Source organism: Balaenoptera musculus, chromosome 16, assembly GCF_009873245.2.
Source record: "Balaenoptera musculus isolate JJ_BM4_2016_0621 chromosome 16, mBalMus1.pri.v3, whole genome shotgun sequence".
NCBI lineage: Eukaryota > Metazoa > Chordata > Mammalia > Artiodactyla > Balaenopteridae > Balaenoptera > Balaenoptera musculus.
This window is the reverse complement of record NC_045800.1, coordinates 47,542,916-47,566,760: the sequence shown is the minus strand read 5'-3', so window position 1 is coordinate 47,566,760 and position 23,845 is coordinate 47,542,916. Positions and strand designations below refer to the sequence as shown.

Below are 23,845 nucleotides of genomic sequence, written 5' to 3'. Positions count from 1 at the left end.
TAAAAATAAAGCAAGTTACAGAATATTATGTACACTATGATACCATAATCCATCATTTGAAACACAGAAAACACTGCTATCTCTTGTTAGTGGATATGTAGTGAAAATGTAGAAAAAAAAAACAAACTGCCAAATCAGATGCCACACTTAGCACAATGCTGCCTTCAATGAAGAAAGGGAAAAGAACTTGCAGAGAGAAACAAAGGAGGTTTTAACTATATACATTATTTTTCATTAAAATATTTGGCAGAAACATATCATATCATGATGTTTAAATGTATTAACTCTAGAAGGTGAGTGATAAAAAATAGCCAGGTATCAGGCACTGATCTATGCTTTGCATACATTACATCATTTAACCCTCACTACAACTCTGAGGGAAATGCACTATTTACCCCCATTTCCCAATGGGGAAACTGATGCACTGAGAGGATGCCTCAGGTTACCCACCCAGGATCCAAACCCAGGACATGTGGACCCCTATCTGTGCTCCTAACCACTCTAGAATCCTATCTCTGTGGAATGGACATGGAGGCACATTGCAAATCTTCCTGATGTTTACGTATGTTCAAACAATGTAATTACAGAAGAAGAGGGAGAAGTGCTACAAGAAAGAGATTTCCAAAGCCCCTGTGTGATGGTTCATTTTGTTTCAACCTGGCTGGGCCACAGTGGCCAGATATTTGATCAGACATTCTCCTGGATGTTCCTGTGAGGATGTTCTACATTTAAATCAATGGATGAGATTTACATTTAAATCAATGGACTCTGAGTAAGGCAGAGTGCCCTCCATAAGGTGGATGGGCCTCATCCAATCAGCTGAAGGCCTGGACAGAACGAAAGGCTGACCTACCTCAGCAAGAGCGAATTCTGCCAGCAGGCTGCCTTTGGACATCATTTGCAAACTCAGCTCATCCCTGGGTCTCCAGCCTGCCAGCCCACCCTGCAGATTTTAGACTTGCCAGCCCCCATAATTGTGTGAACCAATTCCTCCTTAAAATCTTCCCCTCTCTCTCCCCCACGTATATATATAGTTGATAGATAGATATAGATAGATAAATATATCTCTCTCCCATTGGTGCTGTTTCCCTGACTAACACACCTTCCCTCCAGCTCTTGCCCTACGGCGACTGCTGATGGACAGATGGAACAAGGCCTGTCTGGGCTGCTCCTATTCCCTCCTGTTTGGAGTCTTGAAAGAAAGAACCACAAGAAGCCACTAATTATCAGAACATCATACTCCAAGGTAGCTATTGTTAATCCCATTTTATGGGAAGAAAACTGAGGCTCAGAAAAGCTAAAGAACTTCCCAACGGCTCCCATCAGGCAAGGGACAAAGTGCTTTTATGCTCAAATCTCACATCTTTCCCTAAAGCATATGGCAAGGGCCGAGATAGTGGGTGCGCCTTGGCTCTGCCAGCAATCAAACACAAATGGGGTAAATGCCAGGGAACCTAAGAGTAATTGAGCAATTGAGCAGACACTGAATTAAGACAATATACAGGAATGTATAATTATGGGGCATAGCTCATGCTATACTATGGAGAAATAAGATGATGAGGGCTTCCACGACAGCAAGCAAAAGAAATATTGGAATACAAGGTCCTATCTGATCTAAGAAAACCCTAAATAAATGAAGACCCATACCATCCTTATGGGGAGGAATATATAGTATTATGTAGATGTAAAATCTTTTCCAATTTATCTGCATATTTAATGCAATTCTACTCAAGAGTCCAACAGGATTTTTATGGACACCAACAGGCTGATTCTAAAATTTACATGAAAGAATAAAGAATAGCCCATACACTTGTGAGAAAGAAGACTGATGAGGAGAGGATCGTTTTACCAGATATCAAGAATTATTATGAAGCTATAGCAATTAAGACATTGTGGCACTACTGCAGTAATAGACAAATTAACCAGAAGAGAATACAAAGCTCTGAAACAGACTGTTGTTTCAGGTGATTGTTTGGGGGTAGCAAAAACCCAAGGTTACACAGCTTTGAGACTAAGAACCATAATACTCATTTCTAATTCTATGCTCTTTTTTCCACCAGTAGTTCTCAAAGCATGGTCTCTGAACCAATAGCAGCACCACCTAGGAAACTATTAGAAATGCAAACTCTCAGGTCTCATCCCAGACCCACTGAATCAGAAAACTTGGAGAGGATGGTGGGCAGCTACCTTTTTAATAAGCCCTCCAGGATTCAGATACACAATAAATCTGAGAGCCACTGCTTATATCATGCTGCCTCACGGATACTTTGTGAAATAATCAAAACACTACTGGAAAAAAGGGAGTGGTGGTGTTATTCATAACACTGTCGATTTCATTTTCACATTTTCAGGTTCTTCCTTATTTGTAACTCAAATAAGGGTTCACAATAATCTTAATGTTTGATTCCTGACCGTGTAATTAAACAACCACTTTCTTCTGGATTACCACCAGCAATCCTAGAGGACAGACTGATCTTCAGTAACGTCACAGGAAATGAAGTAACAAGAACACTGGAACATCACTAGTTAAAAATGCTCAGAGAAGGAAGAGTCTAACTTAGATGTGTTGTGTGCGTGGGCAGGGAGTGAGAGAAGGAATCAGAAACATCAGTTTTTATTAACTCAAACCGTTACTTCTAGATAATATTCTCATGACCTTGGTAACCATGAAAACCAATATGACTGCCCGATCTCCTGTTGAAATCCAGTCCATAACTACTTACAGAGCACACACGATAAATAAGGCATTGTATAGATGCTACACAAAACACAAAGCTATGAAAGATACAGTCTCTGCCCCAAGAAACTTTTGACATACCAGAGGATGTCAACATTTCATCTAGAATAAAGCAAAGCAAAGAGAGGGAGTGCCACAAGATAAATTTTAAAATTTGTCATGGAAATTCGAAGAAAGGTGATGTCTCATTTTGGAGGGAGTAGACAGGAAAATGTTAGTCTCAGGAGATAGAACTTCAGTACAGAAAAGTGGAGGAAGGGGGCATATCAGTCTCTAATTACAGAGAAAATGAGCAGCAAGTAGGAGGGGAGGGTACGTGCAGAGGGATATCAGACTGTGATCGCAGGCAATAGTGGAAAGAACACTGATTGGGTTACACTGTCCTACCAGGGACAAACTATGTCACTTTGGGCAAGAAAGTTCATTTCTAAATCATAACTACTCATTTACGATAGGAATAATAATTATTATCTTATTTATCTCACAGTTATTTATCTGAAAAAAAGACCAGAGAGGGAAAGGCCACAATTAAAAAAAACACAGGACATGTTTAAAGTTCAATAATTATTCTCTATTAGGTAAGTTAAAGTTGTGTAATATTGAAAATATTTCAATTCAAAATGTTTCCATTTCAAAAATTACTTTCAGTTTCTATTATTAGTAAATGAAGCATATATAACATGGATAATTAAACTGTGGGCAGAAAAATCAAATTATAAAAAAACTTTTAAACAGATTGTATATGAAAGTATCATTCTTTGGGAAGGCTTACATACCTAGCAAAAGTATACTGGCAGTTTCTTCTAAAACTAAAAATACATTTATCAAACAATTCAACAATCGTACTCTTGGGGATTTATCCCAGAGAAATAAAAACTTATGTTTATGCAAAAAACTGTATACAAAAGTTCACAGCAGCTTTAGTTTTAACAGCTAAAAACTGGAAACAACTCAAATGTCCTGAAATGCATTTACAGTTAAATTATGATACATCGATATCACAGAACACTACTCAGCAATAAAAAGGAACCAAAAGGCAATTTGAAAAGGTTACAAACTATAACCTTTATGAAGTAACAAAATTATGCACATGGAGAACAGATTAGTGGTTGCCAGAAGTTAGGAAGGAGTTGGTGTGGCTATAATGGGCAGCACCAGTGAGCACTGTGGTGATGGAACAGTTCTGTATCTTGACTGTGGTGGTGGTTACATGAAGCTACAGTTACATAACTACACACACAAATGAGTACAGGTATAACTGGTAAAATCTAAGTAAGGTCTTGTGTCAGTTTTCTAGTTTTGATATTGTATTATACTTATTTAAGCAATCAACATTGGGGAAGATAGGATGAACTGTGCGTGGGACCTTCCCTGTACATTTCTTTACCATTTCTTGTGAATCTATCATTATATCAAAATAAAATGTTTTTTTTTTAAAGGTATACTGCCAGTTTTTCAAAATGGATGATACCTATTCTCCTAACAGTACTATCAAAGTGGTATTCTTACCCATTGCTGATAGCATACTAAACTGCTACAGTCCCCTGAGGAAAATGATTTTACAGCATAAATCCAGGGCCATAAAAGTTTTGTGCCTTTTGACCTAGCCATCTAACTTCTGGCAATCACCTAAAGAAACAGTATTAAATTTGGGAAAACATATACATGTATTTATTCACATACATATATAAAGATGTTACTACAGTGTAATTGAGAACGGAGTAAAACTTATGCAACCTAGATGTCTGAGAATATGGGAATCATTAAATTCTCAAAATCTAGACATGAAATACTATGCAGCCATTTGATAATACTGAAAATGGTACAACAATACAACAGAAAATGCATATCATGAGAGACTAAAGCAAAATTCAAAATTAGCTGCATATAAAATAACAGGAAATACTTCTCACAAAAATAAAAGATGATTATGGTGTTAGTGTGACAGAATTATGCATATTTTTCTCAAACTTTTCCATTAGAGTTGTCATATTAGTTTCATAGTTTAAGAAATAAGCATACTTCTACCTTATCCCAGAAATCAACCAAAGCTGTAAAGTCCCATTTCTTAGAATATGCCACATTGTATTTCAGAATAGCATCCTATGGAAAAAGCATAAACAAAATGTCATGATATAGTAAAGTGAATTATTTATGACCAGCCTGTCTCCTTTATGAACTATTTCCAGTATATTTCTTAATGTTGGGCAAGCTTCTCCTACCATTAGCTACTCCACGTCAGTAACTATGCAAAAAAAACCGCATACTAATTTATTATTCACTTAAGAAAAATGAGATTAGAAAGCTCAAGTAACAGGGGGAAAAACATAATTACTCTAAAACATGCCCTCTAAACAGAGGTGGTATAATTCAAGTGGACAAAAATTGGATCTTAGGGATAAAAAAAGTAAATATTACAGTGACTTTTGGTCTTCAACAGGGTCACACTACATGTACAGATACACTGCACATTAGCATTAAGATTTCATTAGGAGAATAAATTAGGAAAAAATATCTAAAAAGTCTCCTGGGGGAAGAGAGCAATAATGAACAAAAGACTGAGAAACATTAGCTTAAAGCCAAAAATGGTCTTTTTTCCTTTACTATTAGCTATTTTTATAAGCTACATAGAAATGGTTATCTTTCCCCATTAGTCCATGTAAATTACGTATTTTTGTAAAAAGTTGGACTAGTGCGCCATCTACTGGTGTAATTTTCAACTGTCTGAACAGGCAGTACTTCCTGGTTACCAGAGTGGGGTAGGCATACGACAATCCATTAGTTATGCAAAAAGAATTATTATTTACAATTATATTTTATCTCATCCTTTAAAATTTCTATTTTGATTATCTTTTATAATATATATTAAATTACTAAAGTAATAAATACATAGAATTTATAAAAAACCATTTCTAACTCTAATACACACCCCCAAATTTTTTTACTGAAGGCATATTAAGTCTGAAAGACACTGTGTTAGATTATTACTATAAACCTTCCAAATTTCCTCAGAATTGATGAAGTTTTTAAAAATTAACACTCTGCCAAAGAGCCTCCTGAAAAATACTTCATGCCACATAAATTATCACCAAGCAGCTAGGTTAAATAATGAGCCAACAAAATGTCTTCTATCTACTTGGAATAAGAAGATACCCAAGTTCCGGGGCTTCCCTGGTGGCGCAGTGGTTAAGAATCCGCCTGCCAATGCAGGGGACACGGGTACAAGCCCTGGTCTGGGAAGATCCCACATGCCGCAGAGCAGCTAAGCCCATGCACCACAACTACTGAGTCTGCGCTCTAGAGCCTGCGAGCCACAACTACTGAGCCCACATGCCACAATTACTGAAGCCCGTGCGCCTAGAGCCTGTGCTCTGCAACAAGAGAAGCCACCACAATGAGAAGCCCGCGCACCGCAAAAAAGAATAGCCCCCACCCGCCGCAACTAGAGAAAGCCCGCGCACAGCAACGAAGACCCAATGCAGCCAAAAATAAATAAATAAAAAATAAATAAATTTATGAAAAAAAAATAGCGATGTCTATCAACGGGTGAATGGATAAACAATGCATGAACTGGAAAAAGCTACTGATACATTCAACAACACGGATGAAACTCAAAGATCTTCACCTAAGTGCAAGAAGCCAGACACACTAGCATACATAATACATGATTCCATTCATATAAAATGTAAACCGATCTATAGTGTAAAAAAAAAAAGAAAAAGAAAAAGCAGATCAATAGTTGCCTGGGGCCAGTACAGAAAGAGGAAACTGACCGCAAATGAGTAAGAAGAATCTTTGCAGGGTGACAGGAATGTTCTGTATCTTTACTGTAGTGGGGGCTTCAAGTGTAAATGCAAATGTCAAACCTCATCAAATTACATTCTTTAAAAGGATGTACTTTCTTATATGCAAATTATTCCTCAAAGTTGGTAAGGAAAAACATTCTAAATAGCATTTACACTCTAATCTTTAATGGAGTTGTGTAATTAGCATTGACTCCTAACTAACATTTACTTTTACTTCAGTCTTCAAGTCTCAGAAGTAGTCCACCATGAGATCTCCTATCACCAGAAAAGCTGGATGCTACTCTATACAGTATTCTTAGCTGAGTGACTTTTTTTCAGTTCATAATTCATAATAAGCACAATGAGTTAAAGCAGAAAGAAGTTCATTCTTTGCAAATTACCAGACACATTATTCATAGAAATATTACAGTGTAGATCAACTTTTGAGGACACTGTTCCTTTTTTACATTTTTAACATCTCTAATCCCTCTTAATTCAACATCAAATGGCATAAAAACAGCAAAAATATTATTATATTCAATAAGAGGGATTTAATGTTTCCCCCTCCCTCTCGTAGTGTTCTTTCAGCAAAGGAAACAATTACCATAAACAGAAGAAAATCTCAGTGGATTACTGTTCTGTTGAATCTACCGTAAAATAAACAAGAAAGGGAAATTCAGACTAAAGCAATTACCCCTTCCTAAGGTAATCATGGCGCACTAAGGAATTGCTAACAGAGGCAAGCAGCAATGTAATTTAGAACACTATGACTATTCTGCATTTGTGTTTAAAGAAAAAATATGTAAATTCTTAAATAATCCTGTTTGTAAGGCCATGAAGGCCCTAAGTCAGTGTTTTTCAAATGGAGTCTGGATAGTATTCTTGATTGGCCTGCTTGTGTTTGTGAGTATATAATTGTGGTTTTGGAATGAATACAAAGGCCAAAAAACAACACACTGTAGAAATGAAAGCTGGTACTTCAAATACATAAAAATGGTGGAGAGAGAGAGCGATCCTAAGATGCACTGCAGTATAGGAATGCCGAAGTCATAAAAACCTGGACCAAAGTGGTCACCATCATACTTATTCGCAAGCTGATGTTCTGCATACGGATCCCATCTTTGCCTCTACCAACATCCACCAACTGTTTGTGATTAGTTAAAAAAAAAAAAAAGTAGTAAATACAAAACAAAGAATGTTTTCTTTATACAGTATTTTTTTTTAAGTTTCTCAGCATACTATTTTAAGGCTCAGGTCAGTGTTTAAAAATCTGTGCAAAAAGGAAATGCTGATTACAAATTGTTTTGACTGTGATAATGAACACAACTCAAATCATGGGTCATAATGCTTAAAATGGAAAAAATCAAATTGATATAGCTGGATACTATAAGTATAAAGAGTTTATATTTAGCTTTACGTTTATACATACGTAATTAACATATTAACAATAAGTAAAGTCTGGCAGACCCTGAGAATTTCTCCCATTTAAAAGAATTACAAGATTGAGAAACACTGTCCCTAAGAAATAAAATTTTCAAAATATATTATGGTACAACTTATCATTGTTTTTCATGTTAAGGAAAAAAAGAGCTAAGGAAAAAAAAGGAGCTACAGGAAAGGTATAGAAAGTTTAAGAATAACTTGTAAGTATGTAACAGGGAAGAGCCAAATCTGACTACATGTTGGATCTGTTTCTTTTACTTTAACCTTTGCTTTCCAGCTGCTTTGGTTCACTAAAAGGATACTGCCTATACGTAATGGCTGGCTCAGGGAACCGTGCCCCTCTGTCTGAATGTTAAACCAAAGTGCCTTTGTTCAGGGAAGCATCCTGACCCTGTCCACCTGTGAATATCTGCAAGAAAGAAGAAATTAACACATCTCCTCCCCGAGGCTGGCCATTCCAGGGGATATTTGCAAAACTTATGGCCTTTTTACTTTACTTCCTCATCTCCTCCCCCTCTCTGTTCTATAAAAGAAACTGACATCCAAACCCCGATAAGATGGTTTTTTTGGAGACATTAGTCTGCCATCTTCTTGGTCTGCCAGCTTTCCGAATAATTCCGAATAAAGTCATATTCCTTGCCTCAACACCTCATCTCCTGATTTATTTGCCTGTCATAAGGCGAGCAGAGTGAGCTTGGACTCGTTAACAATAAATAAATGAAAACAACAGTATTAAACCTGAGAAACTGTACACAACAAATTAAGTCTCTCAAAGAAAATGAAACCCATTTTCACAGAAGTATAAAAAAATCTGTTTATAGTTATAAAAACTTTAAAAATTTATATAAGGCTATAGTGCCAAAAATAAACATATACTCACTCATACTTTAAATATTAAAAAAAACAATCTAATGGTTGCCCTTACAGTCTTAAATGAAATATTTTTTAAATCAAAAATTGAATTATTGCCAAAATATAAGATTAATAAATTATGAAACTGCTAGAAGCTATATTAAGAGCAATAAAAAGTAGAATGCTTAATGTATACTTTAATCATTAGGAAACTCAGCTTCCCTTCGGGCAAACAATGCTGAAGTCATAATTCTTCCCTGATTTACTTTTAAAGACATTTCAGAAGTATGATAATTCCAAAACAAAAATAAAACAGAAGCCAGGACCAAAGGAAACTGGATGGGGAATCAAGAAACAGAGGTCTTATTCCTGGTTCTCCAAATTATTCTGTGTGGCTCCAGGCAAGTCATTTACAACTCTCAATTCTTCTACTCATTTCCTAGTGATGGAGTGTAAACCAAGAATGTCTCTAAAGAGAGTTCCTCAGGAAGCAAGCACTTAGCATATAAATAATGCTGTTACCTGAGTCTATTAAAGATCAAAAAATGTCTCTGAGGGAGGACACCAGGGCCCATCTCTAAGAACTACATGTAAGAGACAAGAATAGCAAAAGAACACACCTTCAGGTTTTGGGGTCGACTGAATTTGTTGAGAAGTGCAGTCTGAATGAGCTCCCACCGGCTCCCTGCAGTTCGCTCACCATTCTTTAAGGAAAAGAAAAACATGAGGAAACTATTCCAAGTTTTTTTACATGGTAGAATCAGAAGTCAAACAGCAAGTATTAAAATACCTTTCAGAGACTAAAAGAACATCAGTTCTGTTCAGTTTTGTTCTTACCTCATCTTCCACCGGGTACAAGTTTTGTTCTGAACAAGGCATCTTAACATGCTTGTTGTCCCACAAATCTTTAAAATGTGTTGGGAAAGGTTTAGGAACTTCTCCTGCTCGCAAAAGATCTACCTGAAATACAAGAAAACTGTAAGTGCATAAAAACTAGGCATATCTCTTGTACAAAATAATCCAAAGAAAGCAGCCAAAGCAAATGTTATAAAATACAGACCAGCTCCTAGGCAAGAAATCTCATGTCTTTTTCAGTTGTTCCCCCTCCTTACTTCCAGTTAATCAGTTTCCAAGTCACCATGTCCTGGGCATTCTATCTTCATCCCATCCAGCCCCCAACCGCCCCCCACCCCCCGTCCTCATTATTCATTGCCTGAATTTCTGGCAACAGCTTTCTATCCCTCTCCCTAACTCCAACTACTCCCAGACACATTCATCCCCCATAAAACCCTTATCCCCACTTGGGAATAACAGTATGTTTCTAAAGTATCCCCAAGTTTCTAATCCTATAATGGCTCCCCTCTGCCTATACTTTGATTCTAAATGATTTCAGTTTTTAACATCCTCTCTTACTGCAAACACTATCTGGGTAAACATCTATTCTGATCTTCAAGACTCAGCTCAATCTTCATTTCCTCTAAGAAGTCTTTAAAAACTTTCTAATAGGCAGTAAGTGTATTCTCTCTTGTTTTATTAGATCATTATCATACTACAGCACACTTTTTTCCCTTCCCCCACTAGACTCTAAACTTCTTGAGAATAGTAATTATATGAACTTTGTATTTTGAATATTTGCAACAGAGCCTGACATACGTGTTTCTAATACGTATAAGTGTTTACATACATACAGTTGACCCTTGAACAACACGGGTTTGAACTGCATGGGTCCACTTATACAACGATCTTTTTCAATGAATACGTACTACAGTACCACACAATCAGCAGTTGATTGAATCTGTGGATGTGGAAACTCGGATATGGAGGGCCAACTGTAAAGTTATACTTGGCTTTTGGACTGCCCAGAGGGTTGGCACCCCTAACCCTCGAGTTGTTCAAGGGTCAACTGTATATGTAAATATACACACATATGTATACGTACGTATGTGTGTATATGTATGCATATATATACACATGCTACTTATAATAAGCATTAAGTAAATGTTTGAGGAAAAAGATACTTTAAAACAAAATAGCTTTACATTTTGCCTAATCTGGACATTTCATATAAATGGAATCATACAAAATGTGACCTTTTGTGCCTGGCCTCCCACTTAGCATAATGTTTTCAAGGTTCATCCATGCTATACCATAAATCAGAATTTCACTGTAGATCATCAAATAATCACATAAATAAATATAAAATTTCAAATGTAAGATGCTATAAATGAGAGGTTCATAGTGTCATAAGAACCTTTCTAGACAATTTTAACTTATCTGGTAAGCTTAGGGAAGGCTTCGAGGAAGTAGCAATTGAGCTCAACTCCAAAGGATAAAAAGAAGTAGGAAAAGGCGGAAGAAACAAGAAAAGGAAATAGCCTTGAAAAGGGAAAGCTGCTGTCAAATAGGCAGCTTCATTAAAAGTCTGCAACCCGGGCTTCCCCGGTGGCGCAGTGGTTGAGAATCTGCCTGCTAATGCAGGGGACATGGGTTCGAGCCCTGGTCTGGGAAGATTCCACATGCCATGGAGCAACTGGGCCCGTGAGCCACAACTACTGAGCCTGCGCATCTGGAGCTTGTGCCGCAGCAAGAGAGGCCGCGATCGTGAGAGGCCCGCGCACCGTGATGAAGAGGGGCCCCCGCCTGCCGCAACTAGAGAAAGCCCTCGCACAGAAACGAAGACCCAACACAGCCAAAAATAAAATAAATAAATAAAGACCCAGTATAAGTGTAATTTCATTAAAAAAAAAAAAGTCTGCAACCCAAGATAAATAAATTTATAGGCCATTTATATAGATAACCATTAAAACCATGAGTGTGTATAAGACTACCCCGAGAGAGAAGGAGAAGATAAGAGGACCTATGAAAAAGCTTTGGGGAACTCCAACGACCATTTAAGGGCCACATATAGAAAAAAAGCTAAAAGGAACATAAGAAGTGGCTTAAGGAGGTAGGAAGAAAATCACGATTATATAGTGTCAAGGAATCCAAAGGATGAGAATATTCCAAGGAGGAAAGAATAAAGAATGGTCAAAAGTGGCTGAGTCATCAATCATGCCAAAAGTATTTTCACCTCCATATGAGGATCCCAAAAGTGATTCTGTAAAGATGTTCCATGTAATCTGAGGTGACAAAAACAGGTACCAGTAGAGGTTCACACACAGGGGAACATATATATAAGAATATGCTTTGGATGTCTGTCTAAATGTGTGTGTGCATGTGTGTAGTGCATGCACCTACATGTGTTTGCCTTATGTGTGTACATGTTGGTGTGTGAATGTGTGTGCATGCATGCATTTACAGATAATCAAGCACTGACTATTATGTCCATGCAATTTCATATTGCCTTACATTTCTAACGCTAAATATCAGCTTTACTTTATTACTTCAACTTCTGTAACTATTAATATCTGGCATCTTAGAAATGTAACTAAGGACCGTCTATCTAATAACTATTAATTATACATATATCATATTACCATATTCAGGAAAAAGAATCTAGAAGAAAATACACCAAATTGTTAAACTCTGGGAATAGGACTGAGAGACACTTGGGTTTTCTGAGGTATTCACTTTCACATAACAGTTGCTTTTTTCTTTTTTTCCATTGAGCCTATATTACTTTTGTAATAAAATAAAACTTTTATAAATTCATTGGATATCTAACAATAAATAAACAGTAGTTACAGAGATTAAGTAATGATGGTATAAGATGCTTCAGGTTTTCTTTGTGGGTAGTGGGAGAGAGGAAGCAGGAAAAGTCAAAATATCACTTAACTTCCCTCGATCAACCTTTTCTCCAAATCTTCACCATTAACATCTTGTCAGTCATCCAAGTCTTTTCTTAATTTTACACACATTAGCAATGCCTCCTTTTCCCTTATCACCCATACTTAAGAATTCACCATGTCCTATCAATATTACCTCAAAACAATGCAAGCATTTATTCTTTTTTATTCCCACGGTTATTACCCTGTCTCAGTTATTTCCAAACTTTTTTAAATAGCAGAACTCTTTTTTTCCCTAAGAAGTCTGATACAAAATCATTATATTTAAACATAAGCTATTTAAATAAATATAATTTTTACAGTAACTTTACATACTCTAACATCAATAGCAATGAGACTACTTTAAGGACTATAAAATCTGAAATCAGGAGTTAGAGATGACAGCTAAAGCTTATATCAACCTACTATTTATATCTCTTATCCAGTATTAAGAAAATCCTATTCACACACCAAAATAGTTGCAAATGGTAACCTTTTTTAACTGTTATTTTGATGCTTAAGGAAATTCTTCAGTCAAACAGCAGTGGCAAGACACCTTGATTCTATGATCTGCATAAAAATGAGTTCTCTTGGTAAAATCTGCTGGTTAAAATACGGTATCAAGCATTTTAAAATTTGAGTGCATTTGTTAGTTCTTTTACTACAGGTTTTCCATAGCTAAAAATATAATTTAGAAAAGAAATGTGAGTCAATTTCAAAAGAACCCCTGAACCACTTCCATGCAGCACAATTTGATAATTATTGTTTCTTTACTTTTCATCTCTTATCTGAGCTCTTACATTACCTTCCCCTGTTTCCAATGCATCCTCACTTCAGTTTTCCTTACCTATACCTGTCTGATCAATCTTGCTATACATACAGTACAACTCTTGTCTACACAGACATTTTAATGAGTTCCAATTCTTATAGACTCAAGTCCACTTCCTGGCACCTGAAGCCCTCTACAATATGGACCCAATCCACCTTTCAAGTCTTCTCTTCCACCATTTCCCATCCAAATTCTCAGTTCTAGCAAATCAATTGTTTTTCATTTCTAAAACAAATAGTTTTTAACTACACAGTCTTTTCCTATACAGGTTATGTATCTGTCTGGAATTCCCTTGCCTTACTAAATTAACTCCACCTCAGAAATTTCTGCTCATCTTTAGGAGCTCAGTCAAACCCCACCACCCTGCTCAATGTTGCTGCTACCTATGTTAATAAATTCTACACTTCAAAATATTTAATCACATGTAGACTAAGTTGTACAAGAAAAGGGATTTTTTTTAAGTAGCCCCTGTGAAATCTCATACAGAGTCTGACTAATAAATGAGATGAATATTTAATCCTCTATGGGGTTTTTTTGTTTTTTGTTTTGGCCATGCCACACGGCTTGTAGGATCTTAGTTCCCTGACCAGGGATCAAACCCAGGCCCACAGCAGTGAAAGTGCTGAGTCCTAACCATCCTAACCACTGGACCACCAGAGAATTCCCAAGACATGAATATTTAAAACTATTCTATGAGTAGTAGAAATCTTCTAAAATTGGATTATGGTGATGGTTGCCTAAGTCAGTAAATTAACTAAATATGGGCTTCCCTGGTGGCACAATGGTTAAGAATCCACCTGTCAATGCAGGAGGGACAGGGGTTCGAGCCCTGGTCTGGGAATATCCCACATGCCACGGAGCAACTAAACCCGTGTGCCAAAACTACTGAGCCTGCGCTCTAGAGCCCGTGAGCCACAACTACTGAGCCCCTGTGCCACAACTACTAGAGCCTGCGCACCTAGAGCCCGTGCTCCGCAACAAGAGAAGCCACCACAATGAGAAGCCTGAGCACCGCAACAAAGAGTAGCTCCCACTCACTGCAACTAGAGAAAGCCCATGTGAAGCAACAAAGACCCAACGCAGCCAAAAATAAATAAATAAAATTTTTTAAAAAATTAACTAAATATCACTGAATTGAGTACTTAAAATGGGTTAATTTTATATACCTCAATAAAGTTGTTGTTGTTGTTGTTTTTAAAAAAAAGAACCCATGGACAGTGTGAAAGAGGTTACCAGGGGTTAGTTAGGAATGGGAAGTTATTGTTTAGTAGGTAGAGTTTCTGTGTGGGAAGATGAAAAATTTCTGGAAATGAATAGTGGTAATGGTTGCACAACATTGTGAATGGACTGAATGCCACTGAAATGTACACTTAAAAATGGTTAAGATGGTATATGTATAACCACAATTTTTTAAAATAAGGTTTGTTTTAAAAATGTTGAGTTTGAGATACCTGTGGGACAGTGATGGAGATGTCTAGAAGAATCTAAAGCTCAGAAAAGAGGGTAAAACTGAAGAATGATTTGAGGATATTGAACCACATACAACTTTGAATTTTAGTACCTAACATGTAGTGGGTACTCAATAAATATTGTCAATTGATTTTTTTTTTAAATCCAATAAATTTTCTTAAAAATACAGAAAAATTCAATTTCCTCACCAGCTAACAATGATTCATCTTATGGATTTATTAAGTACCGTGTTAAGTAAGCTATCATTATATTTCTCCATCCTGTAGAATTCTCAGTACTTTATATATGCAGAAAAGAGAAGCACTTTCTATGCTTTGGTCTGTTTTTCACATTTATAAGTATCAGAATAAATTAAGACTTAGCATCTTCTCTCTTTATAGGTAAGAGGTAACACCTACCCGAATAGTCACTGTGTGATTGGCAGATGGTCTCAACGGAGGCAGCCGGATCCCACACCTTGGCATTCTTCTCATCTCCTCAAGAGGAGTTCCAAGCCATTTCTTATCTGGAGAAAGGTGAGGTGGAATGTATTTAGGGATCTTCCTTTCTGTTCTTTGATGTTTGATTTCACATTGTTCTTTTCTAAGATCAAAACAAATGTATTCAGTCACAAACCACTTACCGTTTAAATTTACTTAGATACACAAGTGAAAAAACTTACCCAGAACGTTATTGTTTAAAATGTGCCAAACTTGCTCTTTCTCCTTGGTATTTAGAAAAAAACAAAACAAAACAACAAAAAAACCTTATAAGGTTTACAGTAAAACCCAAGAGCTTATTTTCAATACTCTGTGGAAGGAATTTCCAAACACACGTAAACCACCTTCTGAAAAAAGGGACCATGTAAAAATATGTACACTGCCAAATGAGTCATGATTCACAGTATCAGCTACTTCTCAGGACTCTAGACAGTAATTTTCAATGAAGTGAACTTACTATGGCATGCTTGCCATAAAAGATCACAAAAATTATGGAGTAGGCTTTACGATATCATATGGGATAATTGCATAAATAAAATTTTTACATTTACATTTTTTTTGTAATCAGACTGGGATTTAAATCCCAGCTTTACCACCCACAAGTTACATAATTTCAGTGAATTCTCTAACCCAAATCTCAATTTTCTCATTTGTGAAGTGAGTACAATAACACCTGCCTGCCTGTTAAAGCATTAGAGAAGGTGCATATACAATGGCCTAAGAAAACAGCAGTTACTATCATATTTATGTTCTAGTAATTCCCATAAATCTCCGAAGGAAGTTCATGAAACTAAAGTCTGATTATTTATTTACTTCTTGTTTTCTGTTTCTGGGATTTTTAGAATTTAACATTTTGAACCTAGGTTTAAGTTTAGCATAAATAGTTAACAAGAAAGACAACTATTTCTTTGCTTCAGTGTAAACCATAACTTTGTTAAACCCCCCTTACAAAATTATAAAACATGTTACACTACTGAAGATACTCTTGATGGCAAAAATTACCTTTTGTCCTCTGCTTTCGGCATTCTCATGAAATGATCCGTGATTTTAGAATCCTTTTTCCCATGTTGCTTAGAATTTCTGCACTCTACATTCAGGCTAGAAGTACTTCCAGGTAGTTTGACATTTAAATCATTCATTCCAGCGCGACTCTCTCCTTCAAATTGGAAATGTAATCGAATCTCACCGCCCTTAGCAGAGGACCGTTTCCTCAATTCAGTGTCAGCTTCTCTTACTTGGAACCTTGAAGGTTTATTTGCTGTTTGGGTGGAACTATCTTCCTGTTCATCAAAACCTGGACTTGTCTCTTCATCTGCTTCTGAGTCCTGACAACTATTTTTGGAATTATCTACATCCATTGGTGACTCGGGTTCACTTTCTTTCTCAAATGCAGGAGAATTTCCTAGGCTACTTTCTTGTCTACTCAATTTGTTGGCATTTTTCAGTCCAGTACCAACATCCTCAGAGCCGATATCTGACAAGGGGCTCTCTGGCACCACGTCTGTCTCTTCCTGCTGACACCCTGCACAGTCTTCGGCGGGATGGCAAGCTTTGCTGCACTTCTGGTGGCTTCTGGCTTCTACACCCTGTTCATCTTCTGTTGTCTGTTTTGCATTCGCAAGCTTTATAGGTGTCAAAAATTGTTGATTATCTCTACTCTCCTCACGATTTGTGTCGCTGTGATCATCATTTTGGGGTGACTGATCAATGTTAGCATTACTGAACTGCTCTGGTACCAGAGTTACTATTGGAGGTTCACTTTCCAAAAGCCGCTCTGAATGTTTCCCTTCCTTTTGCCACTTACAGATAGCTGCAGTCTGATGCTGGTTCAAATATTGTGTACTTTTTTCAACTGGTGATTTATCAAAACCTAGCTGAGAAACATTTTCTAATTTTTCCATGTTATGTTGATAAAAGTTATCTTTCTGTACAGAACTCATCACGGATTCTTCTCTTGTGTTGTTGTTTTCTTTACTATGCAAACTACAAAAGAATAGAAAGAATGATACAACAGAACTTATGATACAACAGAAAGAAGTTATGACGCAAAAAAATCACTTACCTGAACACACTCCTACAATGTCACAGCATTAATTAAACTACTTGTGATTACCTGAGCATACAGCATGCTCTTTCATGGGTCCATGTCTTTTTGCACATATGCCTATAATGCCCTTTCCCCAACTGTGTGCCTGGCAAACACCTGCCACAGTGCAGTGTTAAACTTCACTCACCTCCTGTGCAGTCTTTCCTGTAAAGGTAAAGCTGATTGTCTGTTTTATATGTTAACCACCACTGTACCTTGTTTAAACCTTTACTGTTGCATTGATCACACCATGTAATCATCATGTGTTCTGGTGTCTATCAGCATCACTACACTATAAGTATCTTAAAGACAGAGACTATTCCTCTTTCATCTCTGTATCTCAAGTATATTAGACCACCCCTGGCACATAGGAGACTCTAAAAAATTATTATTTATTAACGGAAATGTAGATAAAGAAAAATGGGAAAGCAAAAAGAAGAGAAAACAGCATGAAGCACAATAAAACATCCATATATCATGTTATTCATTTCTCTATATAGGCATGGTTCTTTACCTTTCTGATTCAGCTGTCTTGAGTCCTTTCGTGTCCATCCAACTGGTAATAGTCTTCTGTTTGAAAACTGTAAAAAAAAAAAAAAAAAAAATTAATGTATGTGCATGCATACCTTCAAAGAGAAAATACCTATAGCAGCATATATGCATGTAAGGCATTATGACAGGTTCTGTGGATTAAACAACGATTAATCACTCCTTCCCCACTCAGGCAATGGGAGATAATACATTTGGCATAGAAGAGAAAGTGACCAGACCCTAAAAGAATTGGTATGGCCTAATGGATGAGAGTACATGCTCTGAAATCAGATTACCTAGATCCAAATCCTGGCCCCCCTACTGGATTCCTGTATGACTTTGTGAAGAGCCATTTCTCTGTGTCTCTGATTCCTTATTAGTAAACATGCAAATTAATAGTATCTCTCCTGGGGTTATTGTGAGGTTTAAATTAAATAATAACCATTGCAAAGTGCTTAGGGCACTATCTGATATATGTTCAGTAAATATTAGTTCTTAATTATCATTAGTATCAAAAGAGATGCTGAGGGAGTTCCCTGGTGGTCTAGTGATTAGGATTTGGTGTTTTCACTGCCATGGCCCAGGTTTAATCCCTGGTCAGGGAACTGAGACCCTGCAAGCTGTGCAGCATGGCCAAAATAATAATAATGATAAATTTAAAAAATAAAATAAATAAAAAAGATCCTGATAAGAAATTAAGATATTTCTGAGGAAAAGACTACTTTAGGGAACTGAAGTAAATGGGATCATCTGATAAGTAGTGCTTGAACTGTGTCTTGAAGAATAAACATGTCATCACATAAAGGGAAAATCAGAAGCAATGGAACCAATGGCAGAAAAATATAAAGAAAGCAACAGAAAACATGGTTGAGAAGTCAGCTAGGACCATATCATAGAGATCCCCGAACAACCCACAAAGAGAGGTACAAAAAAGTGTCAAAAGTCACACTCAGAGTTATAATGCCAGAGTTCAAATCTAGGAGGCTCCAAGTCAGGCAGGATACATAGCCTGGAGGGCAGATGTGAAGGGGCAAGAAGGAACAGCCTGTCAGTAGAAGCCAGTGAGGAAGGTATTGGTCTAGGTCAGTGGTTCCCAAACCATCTGAATCATCAGGAGGCTGACAACAAATGGATCCAAGGGCCACACCTAGACCTTCTGAATCAAAATCTATATGTGATGATGGAGGTATGAGGGAAGCTGGAATCTGTATTTTTTTTTTCAAAAAATGATTTTGATGATCAGCAAGGCTGAAGAACTACTGGTCAAGATCTAAAAATAGTCCTTGTAAGGACAGAGAATAAAAAGTTGAGAAGTGAGAGTCATTACAGACCTCACAATGATAGGAGAAGTTAAAGATGACACTAAGCTTTAATGCTTGAGACTTGAAAGATGATGACAACATTAAATAGAAATGTAGAATACAAAAGAACTGGATTTAGGGGGAAAATATGATTGGGTCAATACTGAACACACTAAATTTGAAATGCCAAAAAGATAACTATACAGAAATGACCAGCAGACAGTAGCAAAAGTAGAATTGATGGTTCAGTGAGGGACATGTAACATAAATAAATTCAAGCCACAATTTATATAAACATTAGAAATTTAAGCATGCTTTCAAAATTTAATGTACTGCATATGGATTACATGTATATAACATTTTAGTATAAGAAAATCTTGAACATTCTCAACTACTGTCTAAATTGCAATGTAAGAATCTAGGTACCTTAGGTCATAAACTCTTCTTATTTACCTATGTCCCCTCAAACACCATAACATGAGATGCCATCCCAAATATATGAAAATCAACAATTTATTTACCACTGCATTTGAGTGCCATATAATTTATACTTTCCACAAAATCTTTTATTAGCATTTTAAAAATCATTTCTTTCACAAAAAATTATATATACATTTGATATTTCTTGTAAAACACCACTACTTTCGTGACTTTATTAAGTTACTACTTCTACAGCAAATCAGGCTTCAGAGAAAAAATTAGTTTCGGTCACAAGGGAGTAAGAGGATGATCCACTTGGTTCTGAGACTTTTTCTACAGTTCCATCTTCTCTATTTAATTTCCTTGTATCAAACACAGCAAGTATAGAAAATCCTCAAAGTACAAATCAGCAATGAGCCAAAAAATTCATTTTTTGGGTCAGTGTAGAATTTAAAATACCTTTTTCCATAAATGTAAAGATTCAATGGTATGCAATGGCTAGGTTCCTATAACACACATGAAGCATGGCACTATGATGACAAGTCTACAGAACCTAAAAAAGTGCATGCAACATCATCTCCTAAAAAACTAGGAAGAGTGTTCCAGTGTAGTTGAAGGAGAGGTCTCCCTCCTGCAGCTCTGACGCTGAGAATGTGTTCTCTCTCTAGCTTCAGGCTTCCTATTATAATTCCTGAAGCCTGAGAACAGGGTGAAGGAGGAGAAGCAAGAAGTGAGGAACTGACATTTCCTGCTAATAAAATGGTCCTCAGTAGTCCTTCCGATGGCCCCAGAGAAAGGACAGCCTACTTCTCTTTCCAATACCACTACTTCTGGCTTCAAAAGGTTTCTTTCACAACACATCACAGGACTGTATCAGTTGTACCCCTCTTATTCCTGAAGAAAGCATGAAATGATGTGTCCTGGGTTCTGAGGAATTTCTTTTAACTAGAAGTAATCACAGCAAACAAAAAGGGAGGCAATAGAAGGTGATGAAATATCAATAGATACGAGATCTGGAGTCAAACAAAATCCTGGGCTGAGCTCTTTGCTCAGTCACTTACTAGTATGTACTTCATTTCTTTAAGCCTTTATTTCTTCACCTGCAAAATGGGGTTAACAATACCTATTTCCAAGGCTTATGTGGATCAATGAGAGAAAATATTGTGCCCAGTCTCACAAAGCAGAAACTCAACAAATGTATTCTCTATCAACATTTCCACCCAATCTCTTTTTTCACTGAGATCAGTCGTTCTCCAACTTTACTCTGACTTCACACCATTTACATAATCTCATAAGTAACCTCACTCAGTAACCAGCAAATTTCAATGAGCAAATCATTCAATTAGGTGCTAGAGATGCCGGCAAAAGGCACAAAATGCAGTAAAATTCACCTGCATTTAAAGGAACACCCTCACCTTCACAAAAAGCCTCTTTCCTCCAGCAGCAGCAAGATAAAGCATGGGAAGGAAGGGTGTGGTGAGACCTAAGAGCGATGGACAGTGGGAGAGTTTTGAGGTGAGGAAAGAGGTTTGAAGGTGCTTTTGACAGCACCGAAGCTGAAAGAATGATAAGGGGGATGGGGGACAAGGCAGCTCCAGTCTCCCACCCACCCACCACTGACCTACACTCAGATCATCCCTGGAGCGAGGAGAGAAACTCTAGGTAGTTATAACAGGCAGAAAAGGGGAGCTCCTACAGCAACACAACTGGATAAACCATTCCCCATCAGAGGGTGAATAGCATGCTGAGTTCTGCCTATATGCAGATTTGCAGATTTCAATCAGTATAAGAAATATGCCCAGGAAGATAAATAACACAAAATTTAAAGATACTGAATAAATATCCATTTCCCTATCTCACTTCTAGGATAACTATATATAAACATTTTAAATACCAAGTTTCTAAAAGAATTCCAAAATCTCAAACAATAGACTTTGATACAAATTTAGATTTTGAACATTTTGTTAATTGGTGTCCTGTGCCAGGTATACAGAAAACATTTACACACATGCACAAGTACAGCCCAAGTATTAATTCACCCCCTCTTCTGAAAATCAGAAGATCCAATTAGTGAGGACTGACAGACCCCCCCCCCAACTCACTCCTTCTCCTTTACATGCAAATAAAGTTAATAGGACCACAAATTAGCCTGTTACAGAAGCCAGATACAGTACTTGGAGGTCACCCTTAGTTCCCCTCCCCTCCACTCTCCTTCAACAAGTTCTCTGAAATCTACATCCTAAATCTTAAACCCATCCCTTCCTCCCCATCTTCAAAATAGCACCAATATTCAAAGAACAGTTACATCACTCACTGGGCAACTGCATTTGTTTCCTGCAACTGGTCTCCTTGTCTACAGTCTTGACTTTCTCTAATCCAGCATTTCACAAACTACAAATGACCAACATTTTTTAATGAAATAATACAGACAACATGATAATGCAGCATACATAGTAAAGTATTACTTCATGAAACATTTGTTTGTTATAAACATGACCTATTTACCAGGAGATATATATATATATATATATATAGATAGATAGATAGATAGATAGATATATTGCTTACTCTGTGTACCAAGTGAAATTTATACTGTGGGTTGCAGTCAGAAAGGTCCAAAGATCACTGCCTAAGCCATCTTTTCTAAAATATTAACCAAATGATATCCCTTTTCTTACAAGCTTTTTAGTGGCTCCCCGTTAACCACAGGTCAAGTCCAAACTCCTTGAAATGGCACTTGAGTTTGTCCATAAATAAGCTCTCGCTCCCCTTCCCAGCCTCAGCTGAGTCTTGTCATTCTGGTCTCCTGTCAAGCCACCTTTTGTACATGCCGTTCCCTCTGCCTATATAATTTTTTCTTTCCCTGGTTTATACAGCAAATCCTGCTCATCCTTCTATACTAAGTGCAGGTCTGCTCCTCATTGCCTCTAAGTCCTGAGAGAACTAAGTGTACACCATTCATCAGAGGACTTCCTAACCTGTGCCCATTCTCTTATACTGCTGACCAACACATACTTTTTGAAATGCCCCCGTCCTTGCATGACACAACAAAAGCAGGCTTTCCTCCTACTTTTCTGGCTGCTTCTCTTCAATCTACTCTTACATGGTGGTGTCTGTCCTAGGTCGCCTTTATTTTCACTACATGCTTTATACTATCTAATCTACTACCATCGTATCAATTATGGTGTATGTGACAATAACTCCCAAACCTGTATTTCCAGCACAGATATATTTCTTATGAGGTACAAACCCACATAACCCATTCCCTCCTAAATCCATCCACTTTTCCCCTTTCCTACCTACTGCCTGCAACCAACTATTAACCATCATTATCTCCCATCTAGACTAACTCCTTAACTATCTTGAGCCTGCACTTCTGCTCCCTTTCAATCCATTCATTTTCCACACACCAGCCACAAGGACCTTTAAAATATATTTTTTTAAATAAATATACATATATTTAAAAAATATATATCCAGTCAAGTCACTCCCCTACTGAAACCCTTTAATAGTTTCACATTGCCCTTAGAAATAAAGTTCAAAACCCTTAGCATTGCCCAGTATGATCTGATCTTTGCCTACCTCTCTTCAACCTCATCTCTCACTACTCTCCCCTGCTGACAATATGAATCAGCTGCACTTTGGGATCACTTCATTAACTTCTCTTCATCTAGCTAACTCATCACTCTTCCGTTCTCGGAATAAGGCTCTTATCTTCTGGCTGGGAGATTACCTTTGAGCCCACAAACTGGATTAGGTACACCTGACTTCTACCATAACGCTCCGTTCCTTCGTGAATTGGAACATCCATTAATTACCCTTTATTATGTTAACTTCCCTAATTGTCTATCTCTCTTGATGGATTTTAGGGTATGAAGACAGAAACAAAGTTACTTTTGTTCAACACTGTACACCAGAAACAAGCATAATGCAAGCTAAGAATAATAGCTCTGCACCCAGGAACTTAGAATGTAAATTGAGATAAGCTGTGATTTTCTTTGCAGCTTTCTTTCCATCTAGAGGCTGAAGCGTCACATACACAATTAAACCTCCTTAACGACTAAGGCAATTTCTCAGTCAAACCCGAAGAAAGGAAACAAGTGGAGTATCCTACCACTTCCCTCCCTGTGAGTGACTGCTCATCAGGG

At 37.2% G+C, this 23,845-nt stretch overlaps 1 protein-coding gene across 4 annotated transcripts in view; it reads right to left on the bottom strand.

The window, feature by feature from the left end:
- PARG (poly(ADP-ribose) glycohydrolase) overlaps positions 1 to 23,845 on the bottom strand; it is a 113,680-nt gene that overhangs the window by 89,119 nt on the left and 716 nt on the right. For 3 of the 4 annotated variants that reach the window (XM_036827984.1, XM_036827982.1, XM_036827985.1), the window contains exons 2-7: positions 17,960 to 18,026; positions 16,362 to 17,342; positions 15,279 to 15,462; positions 9,655 to 9,777; positions 9,438 to 9,521; positions 4,766 to 4,840 (exon numbers count right to left, since the gene is read on the bottom strand). In XM_036827984.1, coding sequence (XP_036683879.1) covers positions 4,766 to 4,840; positions 9,438 to 9,521; positions 9,655 to 9,777; positions 15,279 to 15,462; positions 16,362 to 17,342; positions 17,960 to 17,997 — 1,485 coding nt within the window. In that variant the 5' untranslated portion in view covers positions 17,998 to 18,026. Of the gene's footprint in view, positions 1 to 4,765; positions 4,841 to 9,437; positions 9,522 to 9,654; positions 9,778 to 15,278; positions 15,463 to 16,361; positions 17,343 to 17,959; positions 18,027 to 22,011; positions 22,089 to 23,845 lie in introns of all 4 variants that reach the window. The other variant, XM_036827983.1, reaches the window with a different exon arrangement.